General features: G+C 42.7%; 1 protein-coding gene across 3 annotated transcripts in view; it reads left to right on the top strand.

Annotated features, from left to right (window-relative positions):
* LOC124236876 (rho-related GTP-binding protein RhoH) overlaps positions 1-22,381 on the top strand; it is a 42,051-nt gene extending 19,670 nt beyond the window's left edge. For 2 of the 3 annotated variants that reach the window (XM_046655819.1, XM_046655820.1), the window contains exons 2-3: positions 13,905-14,025; positions 14,319-17,297. In XM_046655819.1, the coding sequence (XP_046511775.1) occupies positions 14,524-15,114 (591 nt within the window). In that variant the 5' untranslated portion in view covers positions 13,905-14,025; positions 14,319-14,523 and the 3' untranslated portion in view covers positions 15,115-17,297. Of the gene's footprint in view, positions 1-13,904; positions 14,026-14,318; positions 17,298-22,355 lie in introns of those variants that run through there. The other variant, XR_006887866.1, reaches the window with a different exon arrangement.
* The last annotated feature ends 1,811 nt before the right edge of the window (positions 22,382-24,192 follow it).

Genomic DNA, 24,192 nt, shown 5'->3' with positions numbered 1-24,192 from the left:
CAAAAGGGGATTTAAAGAACCCGAGAAAGGCTGTGCAAACTTGTGTTCTTAGGGTATTCCTCTGTGCTCCTCTTCTCCCTTAGACAACTCAGGCATAACTTCCGTCCCCCCAGTACAGTTTTATTTATGGATGGACGTGTGTAAGGTGAACTGAGAACTCACAGTGAGCCTGGACTTGCCCACCATTGCACAGATATGTCTCCTCTGCCTGGACCAATGTCCTTCTGCCCATTTTGCCCATTCTGGGCATTTAAGGGCATCACATCAGGCTTGTGCGTTTATTTCTCTACATAGATGAGATCCTTACCAAATTATTCAACTGCTTGTTTTTTTTCAGTTACTAATATATCATGAGTACCCTTTCTGCGCAACACATATAGGCTGACCTAATTCCTTCTAAAGCTGTATCGGATTCCATTGTATGGACATGGCAGAATTAATTCAACCACTGCCTCTTGATGGACCTTTCAATTATGCCCAGTCCTTTTTTTGCTGTTACGAATAATGCAATGAAAATTCTTGCATATACATCTTGACTACTTATGTGGGGACAACAGGGCAATGTGTTTAAAGAATTGGAATTGCTGGGTTAAAAAGTACATGCATTTAAAATTTTGATAGCTACTGGCAAGGGCATGCCAAAGGCAGGGTATGGAGGGTGTCCACTTTAGGCACCAGCAATAAGGGAGTACATCATCCGCTGAGAATTTGAAACCCATGATAAAACCATTGTAGGGCTGCTTTTTATTATCACCATGCCTGGCAGTGATAAAGTCAGCGTGAGTTCTTAGCGGTGTGTATGGATTCCATCAGAGCTGACTTCAGGGGCAGATCGCAATTCTCATCCCTATGGCACTACATATTCCTAAATTTAAACAGTAGATTCAAAATGAAGAGCGATGGCACAATGATTATAGACACTCTGAAACAGCACTTGGTTTACTTCAGTTCTGTGGTTCTTTGTGACTTCCTGGAGCTGGGTGTTTAAATGTAAAACAGTGAAGCAGACTGCAAACTGCAAAGTGTAATATTTTTGACTGATAAATGCAAGTTTTAGTTCATACATGAAATATTTTACTGTGTTTGAACAATACTTCTAAAGTTGAAATTTATATTTCTTAAATTGTTATTTGTTCATTTTAAAGCTAAAGAATGAATCAAGAAAATAATGATTGTTCCTGACTCTTACACATTATTACTGAAACTAATTTTGTCATAGATGAGGGAGATTAAAAAATGATCAACTGGGTGTCAAACACATTAAGTGCACTGCTGGATTCTGTCAAATTGCCTTTCACAAAGATGGCACTCTTTTACACATCTACCAATGGTGTGTGAGTGTCTGCGTAAGGGAGAAATCTTTTAAATGTTGTTAGAAACCAGGACTGTAGTAAGAAAGAAATCACCCACCACCTGAAAAACGTCTTTCCATCTCTCCCTCTGCACCGCCTGCCTTTATTTTAGGGTTGTGTCTCAGTCCCTTCGGGCTGCTGTAACAGAATGCCATAGACTGGGAGGCTTATAAACAGCTGAAATTTATTTCTGACAGTTCTGGAGGCTGGAAAATCCAAGATCGGCACTAATCCCATTCACGAGCGCTCCATTTTAATGACCTGATCACCTCCCAAAGGCCCCATGTCCTAATACCATCACCTTGGAGCTTAGATTTCAACACAGGAATTTTAGGGGCACACAAACATTCAAATCCTAGCAGATTGCTTCGTTTCATCAAGGTTGCAAAGGTAGGTAGGCTGCCCCCAAATGAAAGACAGTGGGAGGGGGGGTAGAGACAGCTCTACGAATGGGCTTGGAGGCCAGCCTACTAGGGTTCAAACCCCAGCCGCCCTCCTCACTAGCTTGTCATCTTGGCCAGGTTACCTTACATCTCTCTGCCTTAGTTTCCCCGGATGTAAAATGAGGCAAATGGTATTGACGCCATAGTATTGTCACCATGATGAATGAGCTAATTTTCATAAAGCACTTCAAATAGTGTCTGGCCAATTGTAGGTACCATGTGAGTGTTTATTGTCATCCTTATCCACTAAGGGTCAGGCACTCCACTGGGCATGGGAGCTAGATTCTTTTTAACTGCCTTAAGAATCTACGCGTCATTACCCACATTTTGCAGTTCTGATTATGTGACTTACCCAAAATTATTCTGCTAATCAGCAATGGAGATGAAAATCTAACCAAGACCCTGACTCCCCAACCTGGGCTCTGTGCAAACTATGGAATATCAGCAATTTTATATGTTGAACCTGAAAACTAAATCACCTCACTCTAATCAGCGCTCTGGGCTAAATATCCAGAACAAAATACCTTGACTTCTTTTCTAGTTTGAGCAATTTGTAAATTAAGGATTTATCCTAATTCTGGAGAATGTTGGAAGGCTGAATGATCTACCCTAAAGAAAGATGATCTATCTCTCAAACGAAGTTAATGAGAAAGGCAATATCTGTTTGAAAAGTATTTTTATATTAAAACTGGGAGCCAGCTTTTGAGTAAAATATCACCAATTTGGAAGATCTATCTAAGTTATCTATATGGGCTTTGCATTTAAAATATTAAGGAAATTAAGTATGGGATGTAAAAGGTAGATGTAATATATATTTGAAAAAATCCTGTGTAGATGGAAAGAATGCTGACTCAGGCAATCTGGTTTCTCGGCCTCAAGTCAGCCCCCAGGAGCTAAACCACTTTCCTCTCTAGGTCTTGGTTCCCTCATGCGGGAAATGAGTGGGTTGAACTAGATGACCTTTCAGGCGTCGAAATATGCTACATTTCTTTCCACATCAGGGGACATGCTATTTTACATTCTGTTTAGGGGTTGATCAATGATGGAGGAGTGCCAGGAATTTTGGGAATTCCCAGAAGACACAGGCACAAAATATATATATATACAAATTTGCAACATATTTATTTAACCAAGAAAAGATTAATATCCTTTATCTCTAAAAAGATTTTAAAAATCATTGAAAAATGATGGCCACCTTGCTAGAAAAGTTGGAAGAACAGATGACTTACAAAATAAAAAATATAAGTGGTCAATAAACAGATGAATTTTAATTTTCACTAGTCATAAATGAAATGCAAATGAAAATAGATCAAACTGGCAAATATTATATCCAATGATAGTTGATAGTGTGATAAAATGAACACTCTGATACACTGCTTATGGACTAGAAATTGGTCCAAGTTTTTCATCTCTTTTTTTCCAGTAATTGCACTCATATCTGTTTATACTAAAGAAATAATCATATATTTACACAAATTTATTTTTAAAATGTTCACTCAGTGCTGTTATAGTAAAAATTAGAAACAATTTAAGTGTCCAACGATAGACAATTTGTTAAGTAAATATTATGTTCGTATAATGAAATATTATATAGTCATTAAAATTATGTTTGAAGAATCTTAATGGTATAGGAAATATTTATGATGTAGATTTAAATAAAAAAAGCAAGATGCCAAACTATGTATAAATTAGGATATTAGTTTTGAAAAAAATGACACACTGAAAAAAAGAAACAGGAAAAGTCACACTAATATCTCACAGTTTTGGTTCTAGGTGGCAGTTGGTTTTCTCCAACTAGTTAGTTGTCCTTTAGATAGTTCAGTAGTTTTGAAATGTTCTATAATGTGTATGTATTATACACATTATGTATATATTACATTATGTATGTATTTTATAATCAGAAAAAAAGGTGTAGTAGAAATGGTCCAGAGAAAATGAGGTAAGAAATTAGCCAGTACGGGGAGGCCATCTTCAGTCTGATTGGATCAGCAAATAAGAGAGGGAATGCTGTTCACCACCAATGGCTTGAATGTGCGTGTTGAGAGGTGGTGGTGGTGGTTGCTGTGTTCGGGCATGGGGAAACCCTGGGCCGTGATGGTTTTCTTCGTCATAGGTGTTGCTTTAGAGCTGGGCGGGATCCAGGCTTGGTGGAGGTCTACCCAGATACATGGAAGATTTCATATTTTCACTGTAAGTAAAGATTGGACAGGGAGCTACTTTTAAGTCTAAGGGGAAAACGTAAAATCCTAAAGCAGAAATGCCCCAGTGCCCCCTCACCTTTTCAGACAAAAAGGACCACCAGGTCAGAGGGTCTTTGTCACTTTCATAGTTACTTTGATTTGTGATCTGGTTTTGCATAGGTAATACATTTTCACTCTTGAGTTTCTTTTCTTTTTCAGTTATTTTCATTATGACTTTTTGCTCTTTTGCAAAGAGCTAATTCTGCAGAATTGGAGAAAGAAGGGCCAAGGGCCCTCCTTAGTGCAGGTGATTGTACAAGTCAGGAAGTTGAGTTCAGGTAACCTCAAAGTACTCCAAGAGTAGCCCTTGGTTAGAATTTTTCTAGAAGAGACACTTACTTCCTGGGCACAGATGATGATGTCTTATTGAGAGGCAGGTAGAGCGTGTACTTGAAGCTCCAGTTTTCCTTTCTATGGTTTGGTGGGGCTCCTTCCCAAGGGCTGCTGCTTTTCCTCCTCCACATCCCTTCCACTGGGAGGCAGGCTGTAAGCCTTTGCACTGTCTGCCCTACGTCACTCATGTTATTTGATGCACCAGCATTCCTTCAAATACTTGAAAAATCACTGTTGCATGATTTATACTTTTTTGGGGGGGGTGATATTTTTCTGCATTTTCTCTATAAGTAAAGATGAGAATAAAACTACAGCTTGGACAAAATGCTACAGAAAACAAAAGACCCCACTCTTTAAAACTTTTATCATGAAAAATTTTGAACATCCACAAGAGTAGAGAGAATAGACTAATATACCCCCATGTACCCATCATTCAACTTCAACAGTTCTCAACATTTTCTCAAACTTATTTCATCTATCATCCTTACTTCTTGTTGTGTTGTTTTTCTGGAATGATCTAAAATAAATTCCAGACACCATATTCGTTTCTCCTCTCAGATAAGGACTGAAAAAAAATATATATGACCACAATATGATTATCACCTAAGAAAATTACCAAGAGTTCCTTAATGTCATCTAATACCCAGGCTTGGAATGTTTGTGAGAGGAGGCAGAATTACTCAGCTCTGCCTGTCTTCTTTCCATGACAGACCTTTACAAAGGAACCAGAAGCCAGAGATAGTGCTTCTAGGAATTTTAAGCAAATTCAGCTGTCCAGATCTAGAAAATTTTTGTCTTTGGACACTGACGGGGGCTCATAGAGACCCTCTATAGCCTCAGGGGATCTCACATCAGCCTTTTCTTTCCCTTCCAAGCCAAACTTAAAAAACGAAATAACACTTCAAAGCACTTCAACGTCACGCAAGTAACACACGCTTATTGCAGAAATATTTTAAAATGCACATAAGCAAGGAGAAGAAAATGAGACTCACCTACAGTCCTGGGACCTGAGACAGTTCACCTTAGCATGGTGGGACACATTGCTCTAGACTTTCTCGTATCTATGGAATCATACTGGACATATTTTAAAACCTGCTTTTTTCCCATTCAGCTTAGGGAGGCTTTTCCTGTGTCAGTTAATGTATCTCTACACTGCTATTTTAAAGGATATTGATCATAGGAATAAACTAAGTAGTTTATCCAAGAACCACCTTTTTTGGATAACTTTTTTCCCCATTATAGACAGCGTAGACAAGAACACGTGTGTAACTGAGTATTTCACGTCAGAGTTCAGGAAAGAATAAACACTGTCCTGGCTGCCACCACTGCTTCCCTTCCCACTCATCCTTATCACTTCTGATGTGCCCACAGCCCCTGGGCTCTCCTGAAATCTCTCGGCACCTCTGTCTGAGACACTGAACTCTCCGCCTGGTCTCACGGCCCCGTCTCTCCTCCAGCAGTTCCTCTTGCCACTGGCTTCCTCCCAGGCCCCCAGCCTGGGGCCTCAGAGTCTTCTCATCACAGGCCTGTGTCGGTTCTAACTCACGGATACTCTAAGGTCCCTTTCCCCTCCTTTCTAGCCTCCTAGCATCCCTCCTAGATAAAGCCTCCTTGTTCCCACTCTCTTGTATTCCTCCAGGGACTTCCAAACTCGCCTCTCTGAGCCTTCCCCTTGTAATCCAGCCTGACCTGCCACAGCAATGCGCTTCCTAAAGCCCAGCTTCATCTCCCATTCTGGACTCTACATCTCAGCCCAGCCGAGCTGCTCGCCGTCCTCTTACGCGCCCCAAGAGTTCGTCTTCCCTTGGTCATGGTTCTCTTTCCCTTTCATCTCTGTGCATCTCAAACTCTATTGTTTTTAGGCCATGTTCTAATATTGTGGCCTCTGCAAAGCCTTTCTTGATTCCTGCCTGCTGCAAGCAGCACTTTTTTACTTTGTTGGCACTTGATGTGCTCCTCATTTGGACACTCGTTGAGTTTTATGCTTGAATTGCCCTTTAGCCTTGAAGTTTCTTGAGGGCATGGACTGCGTCTTATTCAACTTGGTATCAGCCCTATTGTGTAGCACAATGTCTGACGCATAACAGGTGCCCCAAAACTCTAGTGAACAGGTGGGATTTCAGTGAAAAGAGAGTGGATGGGTAAGAGTATACGTGCAAAAGGCCCAGAGATTTTCATCGGCTATGGAGTTAACGGTATGCTATAAATGCTGACAAGCTAAAAACAATTTTGGATTGTATGAAAACAAACACAGTTTCGTTTCCCATAACTCCCTCCACTGTCCTCTTCCTACTTCCCACTGAGCATCCCTCAGTGCAGCCTCCTTGAACTATGTACTTCCACTTCCCCAACCCAAACATGTACTTCACTGCTGCTGGGCCTTTGCACATGCTCCCTCTCCATGTCTTTTTTTCTCCTTCTTTGCTTGTCAAAATCTTATTCATCCTACAGATCAGATATCACCTTTTATTTTATTTATTTATTTTTATTGAGGTAAATTAGTTTATAACATTATATGAATTTCAGATGTACATCCTTATATTTTGATTTCTGGGTAAATTACATCATGTTCACCACCCAAAGACTAATTACCATCCATCACCACACGTGTGTGAATCACCCCTTTCTCCCTCCTCCCTCCCCTCTTCTCGCCTGGTAACCACCAGTCCAATCTCTGTCTCTCTGTGTTTGTTTGTTGTTTTTATCTTCTATTTATGAATGAGTTCATAAGGCATTTAACTTTCTCCACCTAACTTCTTTCACTTAGCATGGTATAGATATCACCTTTTAAATGTAGGATTCCCTAATCACCACTCTATTCTCCCACCTCCAGAGAATTCATTGCTCCTTCTTCTGGGTTTTATAGTAGTGGTTCTATCAGCATCGTCATAGCAGCTACGGTTTGTGAGGACCTATTTTGTTCCAGGTACTGTTTTAGGCTCGTGACATACACTAGCTCTTATAATCCTACAACAACCCTTTAAGGTAAATAATAGTAAATACTTCTATAGTACTCACTCTGTGCCAGGCACCGTCCTATGTGCTTGACATGCACTAACCCATTTATTCCCATACGATAACCTTGCACGACAGGTACTATCATTACTGCCTGTTTACAGTCAGAGAAGCTACGGCCAGGTAACTTTGGTCACTAAGGTTAAGTAACTTTCACGAGATCACACAGCCAGTAGTTAGTGGAGCAGGGAGGCAGTACTGTCCCAGAGTCGGTGCTCTTTATCACTGTGCTATACTGCCTCTGTTGACAAAGGAACTGAAGCTCAGAGAGGTTAAGTAATTTGCCGATGATCACTTAGTAAGTGGCAGATGTTGGAGCCAAATGCAAGCCTGCCTGACCCCAGAGTCTGTGCTCTCCTTACGCTGAATCGCCTCTCTTTATACAGCGTGGTTGTCAAACGTTTTCTGTAAAGGGCCAGATGGTCAAGATTTTAGGCTTTGTGGGCGATAAAGTCTCCTTGAGTTGTAGCAAGAAAGCAGCCATAGATAATATATAAATGAAAGAGCATGGCCGTGTTCCAGTAAAATGTTATTTACGAATGCTGAAATTTGAATTTCATGTAATATTCAGATCATGAAATATTGGTCTTTTGATTTTTTCAACAATTAAAAAATGTCTAAACCATTCTTAATTTGCAGGCCATACAAAAACTGATGGAGGGTTTGGCCCGTGGGTTAGCGTAGTCTGACAATCTTGCTTTATAGCATCATTATGTCATAGAAAGGTTAGATATGCATATATCTGCCTCTCTTCTCTGTGCTTGAACAATTCAGCTTGGGCCCCCAAACATGCATTGCTAATGGGGAAGACATGAGTCCTTCACTAAAAGCGATTCACAGTCCTCAGAGAGCGGCTCAGAGACCTGGGACCTTCCCAGAGCATGCCCCGTGGGGGCTGCACCCTCAACTCCAAGTAGTTTTTCAGAATATTCCTTCCAACCACTTTGAGAAAAGCTGTGGTAACTACATTTTCCCATCACCTTAGTTTTGAGACGAGATTCTAGTGTCTTTTAATGGTGCTCTGGGTAGTTGCCTGGCTGCCTGGTCTTGTTTTTGGCTCTCTACTTGGACCAGATTGAGAACTGTAGACCTGTGGTGACAACTCGATTACTGTGCTCCTAGGAGTAGAAGGGACCAGTCAGGGCAGGGTACCTGGAACAGAGGAGGGGAAGGGTGCCATGGTCTCTACTTGGCCTGGGGGTCAGAGGGGCAGGGTTCATGACTCAGAGAGGCTTAGGGTGCCTGGATCATGGGAGGCCTCAGGGCCTGGTGATGTTCTGTTTTAATTAAACTAGAATGGGGCTAAATAGGCTTCAGGCTTAGCAATGTAAATACGGCCTAGAACCTTGACTCTGGAGAACATGTATTGAAAGTTGCAAACCAGCATCTTGCAAGTGAACTTTCAGAACAAAATCCATTTGGAATTGAGATGATCTGTGTATAAAAATAAACTGATTTAAAAATGATTTCCTTTTGTGATTTTGAGGGAGGATTTAGTCATTATGTGTAGCAATTATAAACACTCAGGGGAATTACTAAAGTAGGGTTGAGAATTAGTGAAATGAACTCTTGCAAGATGAAACTTAAGATAAAATACTACTTGAGAAGATGGTCGCAGCAGTGGCAGTAACCTTATTTTTAAAAATACTTTTTACTGAAGTTTAATCTACATACAGACAAGTGAACACATCCTAGGTCTACTGCTTGATGAATGTTCACAAACTGAACACACTTGTGGGCCCTGCTTCCAGATCAAGACCCGGCACACTTCTTGTAAAATATCAAGAACTCCTTCTTTGCAGGGGGAGAATACGAGTAGGGACCTGGTTGGAGGGGATGGCTAGAAAAATGTCTTGAAACTGGGTCTGCTTAGGAAGCGTAGTTTATTTGAGACGCCTCGGATAGGACTGACAGAAATTACAGGGTGGGGAGGACACGTGGAGCTGCTGCAGCTTTGGGGTCAGACTCTGTTTGGGTCTAACTTTACCTCTGCTGTTTCCTCGCTGTGTGACTATAGCAAGATTCTCATCCTCCTGAAGCTCTGTAGTGGCGAAACAGTAATCTCCATGAAGGCATCAACTCTCTTCTTCACTATGATGCTCTCAGGACCTGTTACAGTACCTGCCACACGGGAAGCCCTAAACAATTTTTTTTAAATGAGTAAAACAGCTAATGAATAATACACAACAAAGTACTTGGTATGGCCCCTGGAAGATGCTTAATAATGTAAACAGAATTCACAAAATGACCCAGTAATGCCACATTTGTCAATGTATCCCCCAAGAAAATTGTCCACATAAAAGTAATTTATATATATGTATGTTTATATATATGTATATATTTGTGTGTGTGCGTATATATAAAAAATGGTACAGTTATCAGTTACTGGGACTGTAATTACTGAAATACTGGAACTAACTCAAAGCCTCTGCCAGCAGTGGGGAATTGCTGTGCAATTAGGAATTGTTGAAACAATGGAAAGCTATTTATTGAAAACCTGGCAAGTATGTAGACTATGTTGAAAATAAAATTTTTTTAAAATCTGAAAAAAATGCTTAGAAGATATACACAAGTATATATACATTAGAGAATGAAAACTGAATAAGAGCTTGGAGTGATAAAATTTAGAGAAGGTCACGATTTTTTATTAGTAAGTTGCTTAAGATTTCTTGAACTGATTCTCTTTCCCCTCAAGAGAAAGAAAGGAAAGGAAGCACCCAGCCGCCCTTGCCAGATGGGGTGCTCTCCGTGGGTTCACCCATCCTGAGCAAGGCCTGCTCATGCCACGGCCTCCCTGCTAGGCTGTGGAGGGGTCGCGGATGGAAGGTGCTGGTGGGAGATGGGTTGCTGAGGAGCATGATGATCTCCTAATCCTGGGAATGTGTCAGACTCACAGCAGAATCAATTTCTGTAATGAGCGACTCGGCTGCTGCCAGCGCAGGTCCTTCACCAAAGCTCTTCTGAGCAGGATGACATTTAGATGCATTCTCTGTAACTGACAAGCTGTCCCTGGCCGCTGGCTGCCGTGGGTTCATATTTTTGAAAGACTGTGAAGATTTTATCAGCATTTTGAAGTAAGCCACCTCAATCAAAGCCCACATAACCTAAAACCTGCCATAATAATAATTAGCTCATCCTAATTTCACCGTAGTTTTATTTTGGGCTCTGTGGTTCTGAAGGGGCTTCCTCGCAGAGCAAACAAGAGAGTCTTTCCAAAGGTACAGTCTTGTGAAAGTACAAACCCGAATTATTGCTGTATTGTTATCATTTGCAGCGGATCCTCATACACTCCCTGTGAGGAAGGGAGGGCGGATCTTATTCCCGTTTTACAGCCGAGGGATAAGCACAAGACGACTGGCAGTGTGATGATGGCTGTGTTAGAGGCGCAGGGCCAGAGGGTCAGCGATCAAAGGAGACTCTCAAGAAGAGGTGGGAGTTGAGGGGTGGGTGGAGGGCAGGACTTTCCAGGCAAATAGAGAAGCACAGAGTGTGTCTGAAGAAAGAGTGATAGTGAAGAGTGGGTGTCTGTTAGTGGGATGAGAATTGAGGCTAAAGTGAAACCGGGATTTCCTACTGGACAGCCCTCAGCTCTCCAGGAGATGCAGTGGCTTAGATGCCTCCTCTCTACGCTCTCCCTTTTGTCGGCCTTTGACCCTTTGCTGTAGTAGACAGGAGCACCCAACACCTTTTCCTTCACAAGACTGAGCCTCCCTTCCCTCCTGCTCTGTGTGCGAACCGTTGGGGCCTGTTGATGGCATTCTTGCTGTGAAAATGTTAAAAAGAGGAGAAAGGGAAGAGAAGTCAAGTTATGGAGACCTGAGAGATTTGGGATTGAAGGTTCCTTAATTCCAATCTGATTTAAGTCCTAAAAGGTTCACACTGTGGCATCAGTCACCACGCTGTCTGAAGTCACTTTTGGTAACTCTTCTGCACTGAGAGACATATGACTGGGGTGCCCCTGCCAGTTAGCCACTTGTGAAATACTGCTGAAAACGTGCTTCTATTTTTCACCCAAAAGCCCTTTTAGGGAGAATCTCTCCCTTTAAGGAGAAATTTCACTGAAATCAAGCCCCCTAGGCTTCCACACTGACGATGTGACCCAGCGGCTCCGTCTTGGGCACATGTGGCACGCTGTCTGATCTGGCATGTCTATATAGGGTATTGCTCTAATCTAGACTGGAGCTCCTCCCTGCCCCTCCTCTCCCAGCTCCATATTTAGCCATCTGCTGAAGGCTATGCATATCATCCAGGTTTATCATCCGTCTTTACTGCTCTGGAATAAGGCAGAGGTTTATGTTCCTGTATTCACTGTGGCAGGCAATAAAGATTTCTCCTTTGGCCTGTTTTGATAGAACCACAGAGAAAGCTAATCTCATCTAACCACTTTACAAGTTGAGAAACTGAGGCCCTGAGAGCTGACTTGATGTGCCTCTTGGTGCCAGAACTGGCTGGGGAAGGAAGGTCACTTGACTGAACAGAGCCTTTCTCCAGCCTGATTCTTTGGAGCTCTCTGCGTGGTAAAACTCAGACATGAATTTCTTTGCTCATTTTTTTTTTTTATGCTACCAGAAGAAATCCTATATCTGTATATTTTTTGTAGTCATAGCTTGGCGTAAGATACCCAGGGCACCCTTTGCAGGAGAAAGCTGTTTGGTGCTACTTCAAATTCCCTACTTATAATTCATAATTGTTTACCATCATATTTAGTAGTTACTATTTGACAATGACATTAATAATAAGGACTCTTACTGTGTGTTTGCTCAGTGTTGCCTGTGTGCATACAGTATATTTGCATCATGCACCATGCTAAGGATTTTTTACGTTTAAGCACACAATCGTTTCAACAACCTGGTGTTATAGATACTATTTCCTCAATTTTACAGAGGAAACTGAGGCACAGGGAGGTTACGAAACTCCTCCAAGATTGCCGCACAGGGAGTCGGTTGGGCAGCCTGAATTCAGTTCTAGATCTGTCAGATTTTAGAGCCCGTCTTCTTAATGATTTTACCTCATTAATTTCCTTTTGCAGATGTTTCCTTAGGAAATTTGGCTTTACTTGATCTATTAGAAAGATTTTATTTAATAACCAAAATCCTGACATGTGCACATTTTTCCTAGTTCTGGTTTTGCTACATTGGGGTCAAAGTCAAACTTAAAAGATATCTTAAGAGGTCTTGGCCCAGACTAAGTGCTGAGGGGTCACAGATGCATCCACTTAAGTCATTCGTAGGTCTAAGGAGCTGAAGTTGAGACCCAAGGGAGCTCCCAAGGAAACGTTGCTCAAAGATCAGGTGACGAAGAGGTTTCCAGGACCCTGGTGTCTGAGAAGGACCTGATGTGAGTCTTTAGGTAGAGTCCAGCAGAAAATTTGACATCCCAGCCCCTGTGCTATGGACATGCAATATTTAGCATTTTAAATAAATAGTAGTAGAAATAGAAAAATATGGTGCCTTGCTATAGATCCCATGTGCCAGGTTCTGGGTTAAGCCAGACTTTCCGCACACTGACAAATCTTTACGATAACTGCATGAAGGTACTTTTCTTATTCTCATTTTTATGAAGAAACCAAGGCTCAGAGAGTTTGAGTACCTTGGCCAAGGTCATCCAGCTTATATGTGGTTTAAAAAGTGAGCACATGAAAGTGATGTTTATTATTTATTTGATTAACTCATTTGCAAAGGCTGTTATGTTTAATGAAACAGAGACAGCAGATTGACAAGGATAAAAATGTCTTGGAAGGGAATGTCAGGATTTAGACGAGTAATTTTTAAAAATTGTGTTAAAAATTATTTAAAAACTATATTACGTGTGACATGGAAGATTGCCAGTGTGGGAGGTTATAAGTTCAGATTGTGTTAATAACATTTACTTAGAATTTTGATCGGAAACACATTTCCTTTGAAGCTGGGCTGGCCTTGTGATGACGTCCTTTGGCAGACGGACGCTGTCCCCAAGGCTGGTCTCATTGTCTGGAGCTCTCTCACCTGCAGTAAACGAGAATTTGTTTGATCCTTTTATGAAATTCAGATTCCGTCATATTTATGTAGCCCTGTTTAAGTGACAGTCACTGAATATGGTTGCTTTTAGGAAAGTTATTTGGTTTAACCAAGGGCATAGCAGAATTCCGGATATACAGGTAGCTGTCCAGAGACATTGAAAGAAAGAGAATTTAATCTTTACAACATTTCTGAGAAGCGGTTCCTAAATTTATCACAATCCTGCAGAGGTGTAAACTGAGGCTTGGAGATCCAGTAACATGTCTCAAAGCCTTGTCATTGTAGAGATAATGGAGTCTTATTTCAGATGCAGAAAACACCAAGGACGGTGCCCTTTCCATTACATCTGTAGCCAGTTTTTGGAAAAACCTCAAGGGAAAAATCATAGCAAATTTTTAGAGTTCTGGTAATTTCTTGTCTTCAACCTCAAATTCCCACATAAACCAAGGACTGGCTGATTAACCAATAGATGAAGGGAAGTGTTTATAGTAGCTGCCGCTTATTACATTTTTTTCTTTCTTGCAGTTCCCAAAGTGGCTGGGATGCGTTAGAGACTGAAGGGGACGCAGAGCGCTGTCAGGTGCCTTCGCTTCTTGGAGCAGAAGCCAACAGAGAGCTGTTTGACAACGTCTCATTCACACACCAGGTTGCTATTGAGGTCTTTTTCATGTTGTGATCAGAGCGGTTGCTTGTGTTTTTATCACTAGGCTGATTTTAGAGATAAAGTCAGCTTCTGCTTCTTGACTGGGTGGAGCTGTGGGTGCTTGTGCTGGGGGATAACCGATCCAAGCTTCTTTGTTGGGGGGAAGAGTGGGTTGGGCGAGTGGGGTCTGACGGCTACACTGAGGTGGGTGTCATGTTTAACCAGTTTGCCAATGAGGAAGCGCCCCGTCATCAAAAGAGAAAGACTTAGTTTTCCCCCTTCTCTTTCTGTTCCAGTTGAAGACTAGCCCTTGGAGGTTTTCAAAGTAGATCGTGCGTCTTCCTCAGATGGATGGGGAGAAGTAACATTCTGCAAGTTGCTGTCAGAGGTCCTGAGAACACAAACGCATCTGGTTTTTATCCCCCTTGTTGAATGGCCTTTGCTCCAGCAGCCCACTGAGGGCTCTTTTCCTCGGGATTCTGAAGTCTTAAATAACTAAGGATGCAGGCTGGGAAGATGCTGAGTTCCATCAAGTGTGTGCTGGTAGGAGACTCTGCCGTGGGGAAGACCTCTCTGTTGGTGCGCTTCACCTCAGAGACCTTCCCGGAGGCCTACAAGCCCACAGTGTATGAGAACACGGGTGTGGACGTCTTCATGGATGGCATACAGATCAGCCTGGGTCTCTGGGACACAGCTGGCAACGATGCCTTCAGAAGCATCCGCCCGCTATCCTACCAGCAGGCAGATGTGGTGCTAATGTGCTACTCCGTGGCCAACCATAACTCTTTCCTGAACCTGAAGAACAAGTGGATTGGTGAAATCAGGAGCAACTTGCCCTGTACCCCCGTGCTAGTGGTGGCCACCCAGACTGACCAGCGGGAGGTGGGGCCCCACAGGGCGTCCTGCATCAATGCCATAGAAGGGAAGAGACTGGCCCAGGATGTGAGAGCAAAGGGCTACCTGGAGTGCTCAGCCCTTAGCAACCGGGGGGTACAGCAGGTATTTGAGTGTGCCGTCCGAACTGCCGTCAACCAAGCCAGGAGACGCAACAGAAGGAGGTTCTTCTCCATTAATGAGTGCAAGATCTTCTGAACCCCAAGAGACTTCACCCAACACTCATTTACTCACCCTAAAGGCTAACGGGGACGGGGAGAGCAGAGAAGTCAGCAAGGGTTGATGCTCTTTCTGGGTGCGTCCCCAGCAGCGTTTTCGTTTGGATACAGTTGCTGCTGGGCCTCGGCCATTGGATGTTTTTCCTAAGTACGCTCTACAGATGAACTCTTTGCCCGGTTCAATTGGAAGATCCCCTGGGAAGCTAGAATGCATATTCCTTGTTTGATTAAAAAACTAAAATGGTCTGCATAATTTTGGACAATGAAGTGAGTTTTCCAAAGAATTCCATATTTAAAGACATGTTTTATTTAAATAATAACAAAATGTTTAGCTCTGGTATATAATTAGTTTTCACACTTGGAAAGTCTTTTGCTCCATACTTACAAACAAACTTCTGTATGTGTGAAATAATCTTCTGGGGCTCTGCCATGTGTTTGTAGTGTTATTTTCACCCGAAGTAATAATTTTGCTGAAGCCACTTGCCTGCTAGATTTTACTAGATAATCAAATTTTTTTTAAATGACCATAAATTGATCCTTGCAATTAATTTTCCACCCAGATGTTATTCAGAGTTGTGTATAAAATGCAGTTCAATAACGTAAGATCCTCTACTACTGCGTAATGATTTTAAACAGTTGTCACTATATTTCTCCATAATTATAAAGAAAGAAGTGTTTCTTATTTACGATATTACCTTTCACTCAAAGAACTCCCATTATGCACTAAATATTTCTCTCTCACTCACCAAAAAGGAAGAACCTTTCAGGTAGAGAATCAGACTGTTCTAAGTAATGGCAGCAGAACTTGGACCAGCAGAGAGGGCGTCTCACTTTCATTCAGAAACGCGTGCACTTACCCTGCTTCTTCCGACACTGTGGCTCCCATTTGGTTGTGGGTCTTGTGAAAGAGAGCGGGCTCAAAGTTCTGTATGAGGGGAATTTGGCGAATTTGTTACTTGAGCTCTAAACTGAGTTGGGATGGGAAGATAATTTTAGGATCTAATCAGAATAATTGAGAAGGTGTCTAGATATGTATGTGTATGGGGAAAAAGGAATTTATAGCTTTTACTATTTCATGACTATGAAGTAACTGAGTCAAAAAGAAATCACAAATTCTACGCACAGAGAACAGGCGAAATGTACAGCAATTGCTTAGGGGATAAAAAGTTATCAGGGAAATACTGAATAAATAGGGACACCCTCCCATTCTGATAGCTTAAAGGCTTGTCCTCGCCTCTGTGTCACCCGTGTCCCTTGACTTGAGAGTTCTGTATTCAGCTCTCTGCATTTGGTCTCCAGAGGGTTGAAGGGCCTGAAACCTGACCAAGCAGGGAGGTGATGGGAGCTCATATTCTCTGATATCCCTGTTGATCCTTGCCCTCTTTTCCAACAAGCAGATTTTCCTTCAGGCCAGGCTTTGGTGGTGGTGGTGGGGATATTTAACATTGTAGTAGGAATAAATTTCTCTTCACTAAAATTGGCTGTCCCCGAAGCTTTTCTTTCTTACTTGTTGAAGGGAGATGGGGGTGGGGGTGTGTCTGAAAATGGGAAGGGCCCGTTACCTGACTTTAGGTGAGGGAAGAGGAGGTGATTCCATGGCAGAAGGGGAGGAGAAAGCCTAGGCCAGAGAGGGCACAGTCAAATGGCTTTCCTTCACCTGGGCAGACACACAGATGAGCCTGTTGGCAGGAGGCAAGCTTAAAGCTTCCCCTGGAAACTCTCACATCTGAGAACAGGAATCCACACGTAAACCCTCCCCTGTGATGGGATCTGGCAGAAACTGAGGCCAATAGATGTTTGTCTCCCCTACTAGATTATGAGTTCTTGAAGGCAGAGTGACCTCCTGAGCGTCTCAGTGTCCTCAGGGCCCAGCGCAGGGAAGGAACCAGACCTAAACAAAGCTAAACAAAGTTGTGTTGAATTGAATCAGAGAGAGGAGAGGAATGGGGCTGCTGTGCCGCAAAGTGGGTAGGAAGGAAGCCAACCCCCGTCAGCCTTGCAGGGGTAAGAAGTGAAAATACGTCATTTTGTTGGAATCCATGCAATGTATGTTCTACATGAGTATATATTTATTTTTGCCTTTCTAGACTCAGGCGTATGCTTCCTCCACTTCAAAACTCACAGTACCTTTTTGTAGACTATTGTATGTCGATTGTTAACTGTTCCAAGTAGCAACATTAAATATGCTCTTGTTTACATTAAAGAGTTGATTTGAGTGGTCGAGTAATTCATCCTATTCTGTTTTACTTTATGCTGACTGTCTCATTGGGGCGGCAGAATCTGGTGTGCTGAAATTAGCTGAGTGACAAGAAAGCTCAAAGCATCCTAATGAGTAAAGTTTGTTGAGTGCTTTGAATGTGCCAGGCACTATGCTAAGCACTTGAGTGTGCATTATCTCACCACATGGTTTGTAGGTGGCTGCACTATAATGAGTACCATCTTACACAAGGAGACTGAGGCTTGGAGCATTGACTGACAGGGCCAAGGCCATTAGGCAGGTGAGTGGCAGCACCAGGACTCTCGAGCAGGCCTATCTGACTCCAAACCTCTGCTCACTGTGTATGAGAACCACTGTGCCCCACTTCCTCCCAGAACAGCCCAACTGTACGGCTTTGCCACATCCGATCTCATGTAGCCTTGGAGGCCCCACCCGCACCAGTCAAATGGCCTGCATTAAAAAAAATTTTTTTAATAGGGGCCAGACCAGCGGCATAGTGGTTAAGTTCACACACTCCACTTTGGTGGTCTGGGGTTCACAGTTCAGATCTCAGGCGCAGACCTACACACCACTCATCCAGCCATGCTGTGGCAGCATCCCCCATACAAAACAGAGGGCAACTGGCACAGATGTTAGCTCAGGGCCAATCTTCCTCACCAAAACAAGAAAAAAATTATTTTTAATAAAATATTCCAAGTCTGATCTTAGTCTTCCTCTTTTATTTTTCTTTCTAGCAATGAGAATGAGACCTGCCTAAATCATAGAGCGTCATCATTTGCAAAGATCCTTGCTCCAACCTTTGGCTTTTAAGTATAATTTCCCAGGTTGATTGCATGTGAATTGGCAGAGATGAAATACATCATGATTTGATGCTTTAAGAAGCTTGGAAAATATTCTCCTTTTTCTTATCTCACTTTTCTATCCCTCAGGTTTTAGGTATTTCCTTTGAATGAGGGAGTGACAGGGGAGAGGAGAGCCTGGTTCTTTCCTTTTAAGGGTTTGGTACCAAGGAAGGGCACCCTTCCCAGCATGAGATATGATTAAAGGGTTCCACTTTGGCATATCTGCGGGGTTATGATAAAACAGAGGGGACAGGGCACCTGCGAGTGTTTGTCCCCAATGCTGAGGTAATCATATGGGTTGATTCGGATCAGAACAACTCAAGAGTAGGGCCTTATTTTTCCTCAGGCTGTATCTCTCCTGATAAAGCAAAGAAACATAATCACTGGCTAAGATCTTCAGCGGTTTTTCACAAAAAATGATAGAAGAACCATACAAATTACTTGTGAAATAAGTTCATAAAGAGTACTTGATTGCACCTAAAGTCCACATTAACTTTTTTGGTCAATTCTAAAATATATCCTGACATGGAACTTAGTACTTAATGGTAGATAGACAGCCATAGTGAGGGAGTAAGAGGCCAGACAGTTGTGACATATTTTGGAGTCAGAAAGTCTGGGTCATGTGTCTTTCAGCCTCAGTTTCCCTATCTTAAAACAGATACTAATTCCTGGGTTATTCTAAGAATTAGTACAATAACGATTGTGGAAGGGCTTTTCATCTGTAAACTATTGTGCAAATGGTGGTGTCACTGTGTTTTTGATGGATCCCTATGCAGATACATAGGGTGAATATTCTAGATCAGGTTAGAATATTCTAGAACTTGTCGATAGTGAGCCACATGATGGGAAACCCATGCAGAAGCAACTCCATTTGTAGCAATGTTAAATAGAGTCAGATGAGTAAAATAACACATAATGATAATAGCAACAAACTACATTTGGATGCCTCTGGTTCCAGGCCCTGTGCATCCCAGCTTACATACGTCATCTAATTAAATTCTCAGAACGTGCTCATCAGGTCGATATTATTCTTTCTGTTGATAAGAAACTGAGGCTCAGACAGATAAATGGAGATATTTTCCTTGTACCATTACTTTTCAAAATGTCCTAGTTTTACCACTAATGTTGGTGTAATTAAACTTGACCAGCTAAAAAATGGTATGATGAAATATATATAATTTTCATTACACTTGCTAATTTAGCTAAGATGGTGAGAATGATCCCTGTTACACACTGTAGGGGCACACTTATGATTAGAGCTTGGCAGCCTTCCTGTGTGAGCTTCCTTTTGTCATTCTTCCGGTGAAAGCCTCAGGTGGTTCATATCCCACTGTCCTGGTGGTCTCTGCTGGCTGTCCCCACCTCCTCCATTTCCATTTTCCAGCCTTCGCTGCCCTCCTCTGTGCCTGGGAGGTTTACCCTGTGGACTCCATCACCCAGGATCTCTTCCTGGCTGGCTTCCACTTGGGTGCAGCCAGTGGGAGACTCTGGCTGGAAGTCAGAGGGTAGGAGGAGAGAAGGGTTGGGTGTTTTTTTCCTACTCCTTTCCTGCTTGGTGATGCTTATCTGTCAATAGCTGTGAGTCCCTCCACGGCTGCAGCTCCTGCTGGACCCCTTCTCTACGTCTCCAGCATTCACTGGAGCTTTTCCTTGTTCGCTTTTCATAAGTTCGCTTTTCAATCCAGGTTGTCTGTACTCTATCATTTATAGTATTGTTTCTTAGCACAAAGCAGGTGCCTTTCAGTTTCTGACAGGAGGGCTCCACAGAGCCTCAGTTCCTTAAGTAGAAACAGATCTGCTTTTATTCCTTCAGCATTTACTAAGCTCCTTAGGTCCTCGATGGGGGTGATTCAGAGAAAGTAGAGGGCTCAGTCCGTAAAAGAGACAACGACGGAGCATATCTCCATCACTGGATTTACCACTTTGTCTCAGAATCATGTGTTTATGTCTCCATTCCCCACTGGACCCTGAGCTTCTGACCACCAGGACTGCAAATAGCCAGAGTTCCTGCTTTTGGGCATTTCGGATCTAGTTAGGCAGGGAGAGGTTGAATGTGCGGGCAATAATCATGTAAACAAATCAGACAAATGTGGGTGGGGGATCAGGGCTATAAAGAAAATAAATACCAAAAAGGAGAGAGAATATTCAGTAGTTTCTTCTCCTAACTGAGGAGAAGCCTGGGTGATGTGGACAGACGGCGTCACTTCAAAATAAGCCAGCCCTCTTAAAAAGAAAGCAGGCTTAACTTTTTCTCTGTAAGTCCCCGAGAAGGGACACACATATTTTCACAACAATCAGTGCTCAGTACTCAGTGTCCTCCAGAAGTGACTCACTTCAGTGGGGAGTCCAACCCATTGCCTATGGGTTAGGGCTGTTCCAAGGAATGGATTAGCAAACAGACTGGAACAGAAAAGTGACATGATTGACAGAAGCAGGGTGGTGCCGGCGGCTTACACAGGCAAGTGGTTTCCAACGAATTCTGAAAATGAGGAAGGAAGTGACTAGAACCCAGGGTCTAGATAGGACTCAAAGTAGAGCCCAGGGCCTGTCTGCTGGGCCCTGTGCAGCAGTTCCAAGAATCCGTGTGTGTGCGTGGTAGCACGGGCTTGAGAAACAGCAGGGTTACGGCACACGAGAGCCCAGCTGCTGATGCAGTTGCATGCGTTTGCCCTTCCCAGCCATATTGTTTAAATAAAACACAGTGAGCTGCCCCCATATGATGGTGGAACTTTCACACTGGTGGAAACAGGCAGGGGTGCGATTTACGAGTGAGTCACTGGACTTAACCCAAGGCCAGTTGTTGGGCGGTAGAGCTGTCATCTCAGGGAACTGAAGATTTACTGAGGATTTTGACTGGGAAGTTTCTTTTTTTAAGTTTCCAGAAAGGCCCCAATCAATCACTGTACACATATACTTCTCAAATACATCTCTTCTTCCTCCTTTTCCTCTTTGTTGTCTTCTTCATGTCTCTCTGCAGCCCGGTGCCCCTCTCACCTGTCTCTCGTTGCTCCAGCATCTGAGACAATGCTGTGCCCATAGGAGATGCTGACCTCTATTTCTTGAGTTAATCAATCCTCATTATCATCATCTCACACTTTCATTCATATAGCACTTTAAAAGTGTCCGAAGTACTTTTCCATATCTCCTGGTAATAATTGCCAGCATTTGCTTAGCACTCTATGTGTACGTTGTTTCACGTGACCTCACAACAATGCTGTGCATTATTATTATTTGGCTCATTTTACAGGCAAGAAAGCCAAGCCTCAGGAAAGCTAAATGACTCACCTACATGCATCTAACGAATGCTTGGCAGAGCCAGAACCATTCTTAGATCTCTTAGCTCCAAACTCCCCTTTTTCCACTCCGCCAGGCTTTCATCTGAGGCTCAGGATGAGCCTGTGAAATAGAAGTGAGAGAGATGAGGCCCAGGAAGGCAATGTGACATGTCCAGGCCACACACACAGTTACTGACCAGCAATGAGGTCTCCATTTCCATGCCCTCGTTGTCACTATTTTAATCCTTATTATCAGAACACATTTCCCATTAAAATTGGACCACTACTGTCTGGTTGTCTGCTAAGCACTCATTTGGTGAGATGTAGATTATATCTCTGTTCGACAAATGGAAAAGTCTGAAAAAAAGAAAAGTATCTGTTAATCCAGGTTCCAGACCACATTTGCATTAATTCTCTGGACACTGCATGCAATCTTCTACTAATTTTTTTTTTCCTTCTGTTAGTGTGTATACTTTGATTGAGAGTCTAATATCTATATCAACCTGGCTGGAACATCTTCTTCTGTTTATTATTTTTAACATATTGTTCCTATTATTGTACTATATAGTATTACTATTTATATTATATAGTGTATTGTTTTATATTATATAAGATATTATATATTATGATATTATATTATTACAACTATTACTAGACTCACATTTTTAAAGTTGGAAGCGACCTCAGGGAAGATTTAGCCCAACTCCCCACTTTACAGATGAGGAAACTGATGGTCCTAGTTGCCCAAGGACACACAGGTGGCTTCAGGCAAAGCTGGGACTCGAGTGCCAGGTCTCGGCTACCAGGCATTCTTCCCTTTTCCCTCAGGCTTCAGACTTTCCAGCCTCTACCTTTGAGCTATAAACTCTGTGTCTATTTGTTCCAGGTTTCAATAATGGAAGTTTAAAGATTTACCCTTTGCTTAAAATGTCGGGGGCATTGGCAGGTGATTTTAAAAAAAGTGAAAACGTCAGAGGCAAAGGCCAGGACATGAAACCAGCAACAGCAGAGAAGCAGGAAGACAGAGGACACAGCAGCCATCCAGGAGCACTGCCTTGCCTGTTATCAACAAGCTCAACAGCCAGAGCCACGAGTCCTTAACAACCCAGGGCTGGGGCTTTGTGGGTTCGGGGGGAACATGAAGGGTGCTCTCCCACCCTCCACCCAAAGTCTCAGAAGGGAAATTTGCAAGCCAGCCTTGTTAGGGTGGGTTAAAGGAATCATAAAGGAGAGAGATTCTTTATATTTCTATGTCTGTCCCCCCCAAATTATACAAATACTTCATGCTTATTGTTAAAAAGATTAGGAAAAAAACAGCAAAGCAAAAAGAGAATAATAAAAATCACTCTGACGATCACCGTTACATAAATTTTTTGTATTTACTCTTCCAGAATTTTTCCTATACTTATTTGTGTGTATTTTTATAAAAACAGGATCGTATGGTACAATTTGATATCCAATCGGTTTTTTTTCATTTACTATATTGTGAACTGCTTTCAGCGTCAGCATGTTAATGAATATACATACTCCTATGCCATTGTGTGTAAAGGGGCGTGGTAACTACCCCAGATTTTTCCAAGGAATCTGTAACCAAATGTTTGTTAATTGCGTCTATGGGCCTCTAGTGAACTTTGTACTGGAAATGTAAGTCTGTGTGTGTGTGTGCGCGCGCATGCGTGTATGGCCCTGCTTAAAGCCATAGTAAAAACCACAGATTTATCTAGCACTATGCACTTTACATACATATAATTGTTTTACTTGTAAGCACCCAAAATAAAGGTACTGTTATCATCCCCAGTTTACAGATGAGGAGGAAACTTACTCAAGGTCAGACACCTAGCACGTGTCAGAGTCAAGATTCAGTCCAGGCAACCTGGCTCGAGCCTGCGTTCCCGACCACCACACTTCCAGTGGTGGTTCCACCTACTTGGTTTCACACTCTAGCTTCCTTGTTTCATAACTGGGAGGGCCTGTAGGAACATCCAGTCCCAGAAAGAAAAATCCTCGTGAGCCAGATGGGAAGTCCAGAGATTTCTTTACTTTTCTACCAAGTCACCTGTAAGCTCATTGCAGTATCATGGCCATCCATCCAGCACTTCTGTCTCTGATCTTCTCCGCCTGTCTTTTCCCCTCTCTCCCATCACCTTTTTCTACCTTCTCTGCCCTTCCTGCAGAGCTGGGCTGTATGTAGAAGGTCCCTGGAGGAGACTTAAACCCTTCAGAGCCAAACAGCTACAAAACAAACACAACTTTCTTTTGTTACTATTGACACCTGTCAGACAGAACGATTCATTGTAAGGCTCTCAGAGTCACTTTCCTCCATTTTACCAGACTTCCTCCCAGGAAGGGCTGGGAGGGGGCTTTGGGGAGGAAGGAAAGGAGAGGGTGAAGGTGGGGGGGGGAAGAAAACCCCCATCCTGCCACAACACAGAGCCTCGGATTTTGCTCTGCTTTGATGCTAACGTCTCTGATTCTCCCTGGTTCGTTCTGAAGTTTGGGGGTGGGGTAGGGAGGTGAGCGTGAGAGCTGCCGTGCCTCCAAGCTATGGCATGGCTCTAAGAAGCTGTAGGTGAGGAGCCTTGAATGGACACCTCTATTTCCCTCCCCTCCAAAAAATGACTCGTCATCTTAGGTAAGGCTGAGGGGCTGCAGGTTTGTGTAGGTCAGACCCAGGGTCTCTTTCTCTGGGTATTTTCTTCAGAATGGAACTTATGTGATAAACT

Source organism: Equus quagga, chromosome 3 (genome assembly GCF_021613505.1).
Source record: "Equus quagga isolate Etosha38 chromosome 3, UCLA_HA_Equagga_1.0, whole genome shotgun sequence".
Classification (NCBI taxonomy): domain Eukaryota; kingdom Metazoa; phylum Chordata; class Mammalia; order Perissodactyla; family Equidae; genus Equus; species Equus quagga.
Note: the sequence above shows the minus strand (reverse complement) of the source record. Positions and strands in the feature narration are given on the sequence as shown.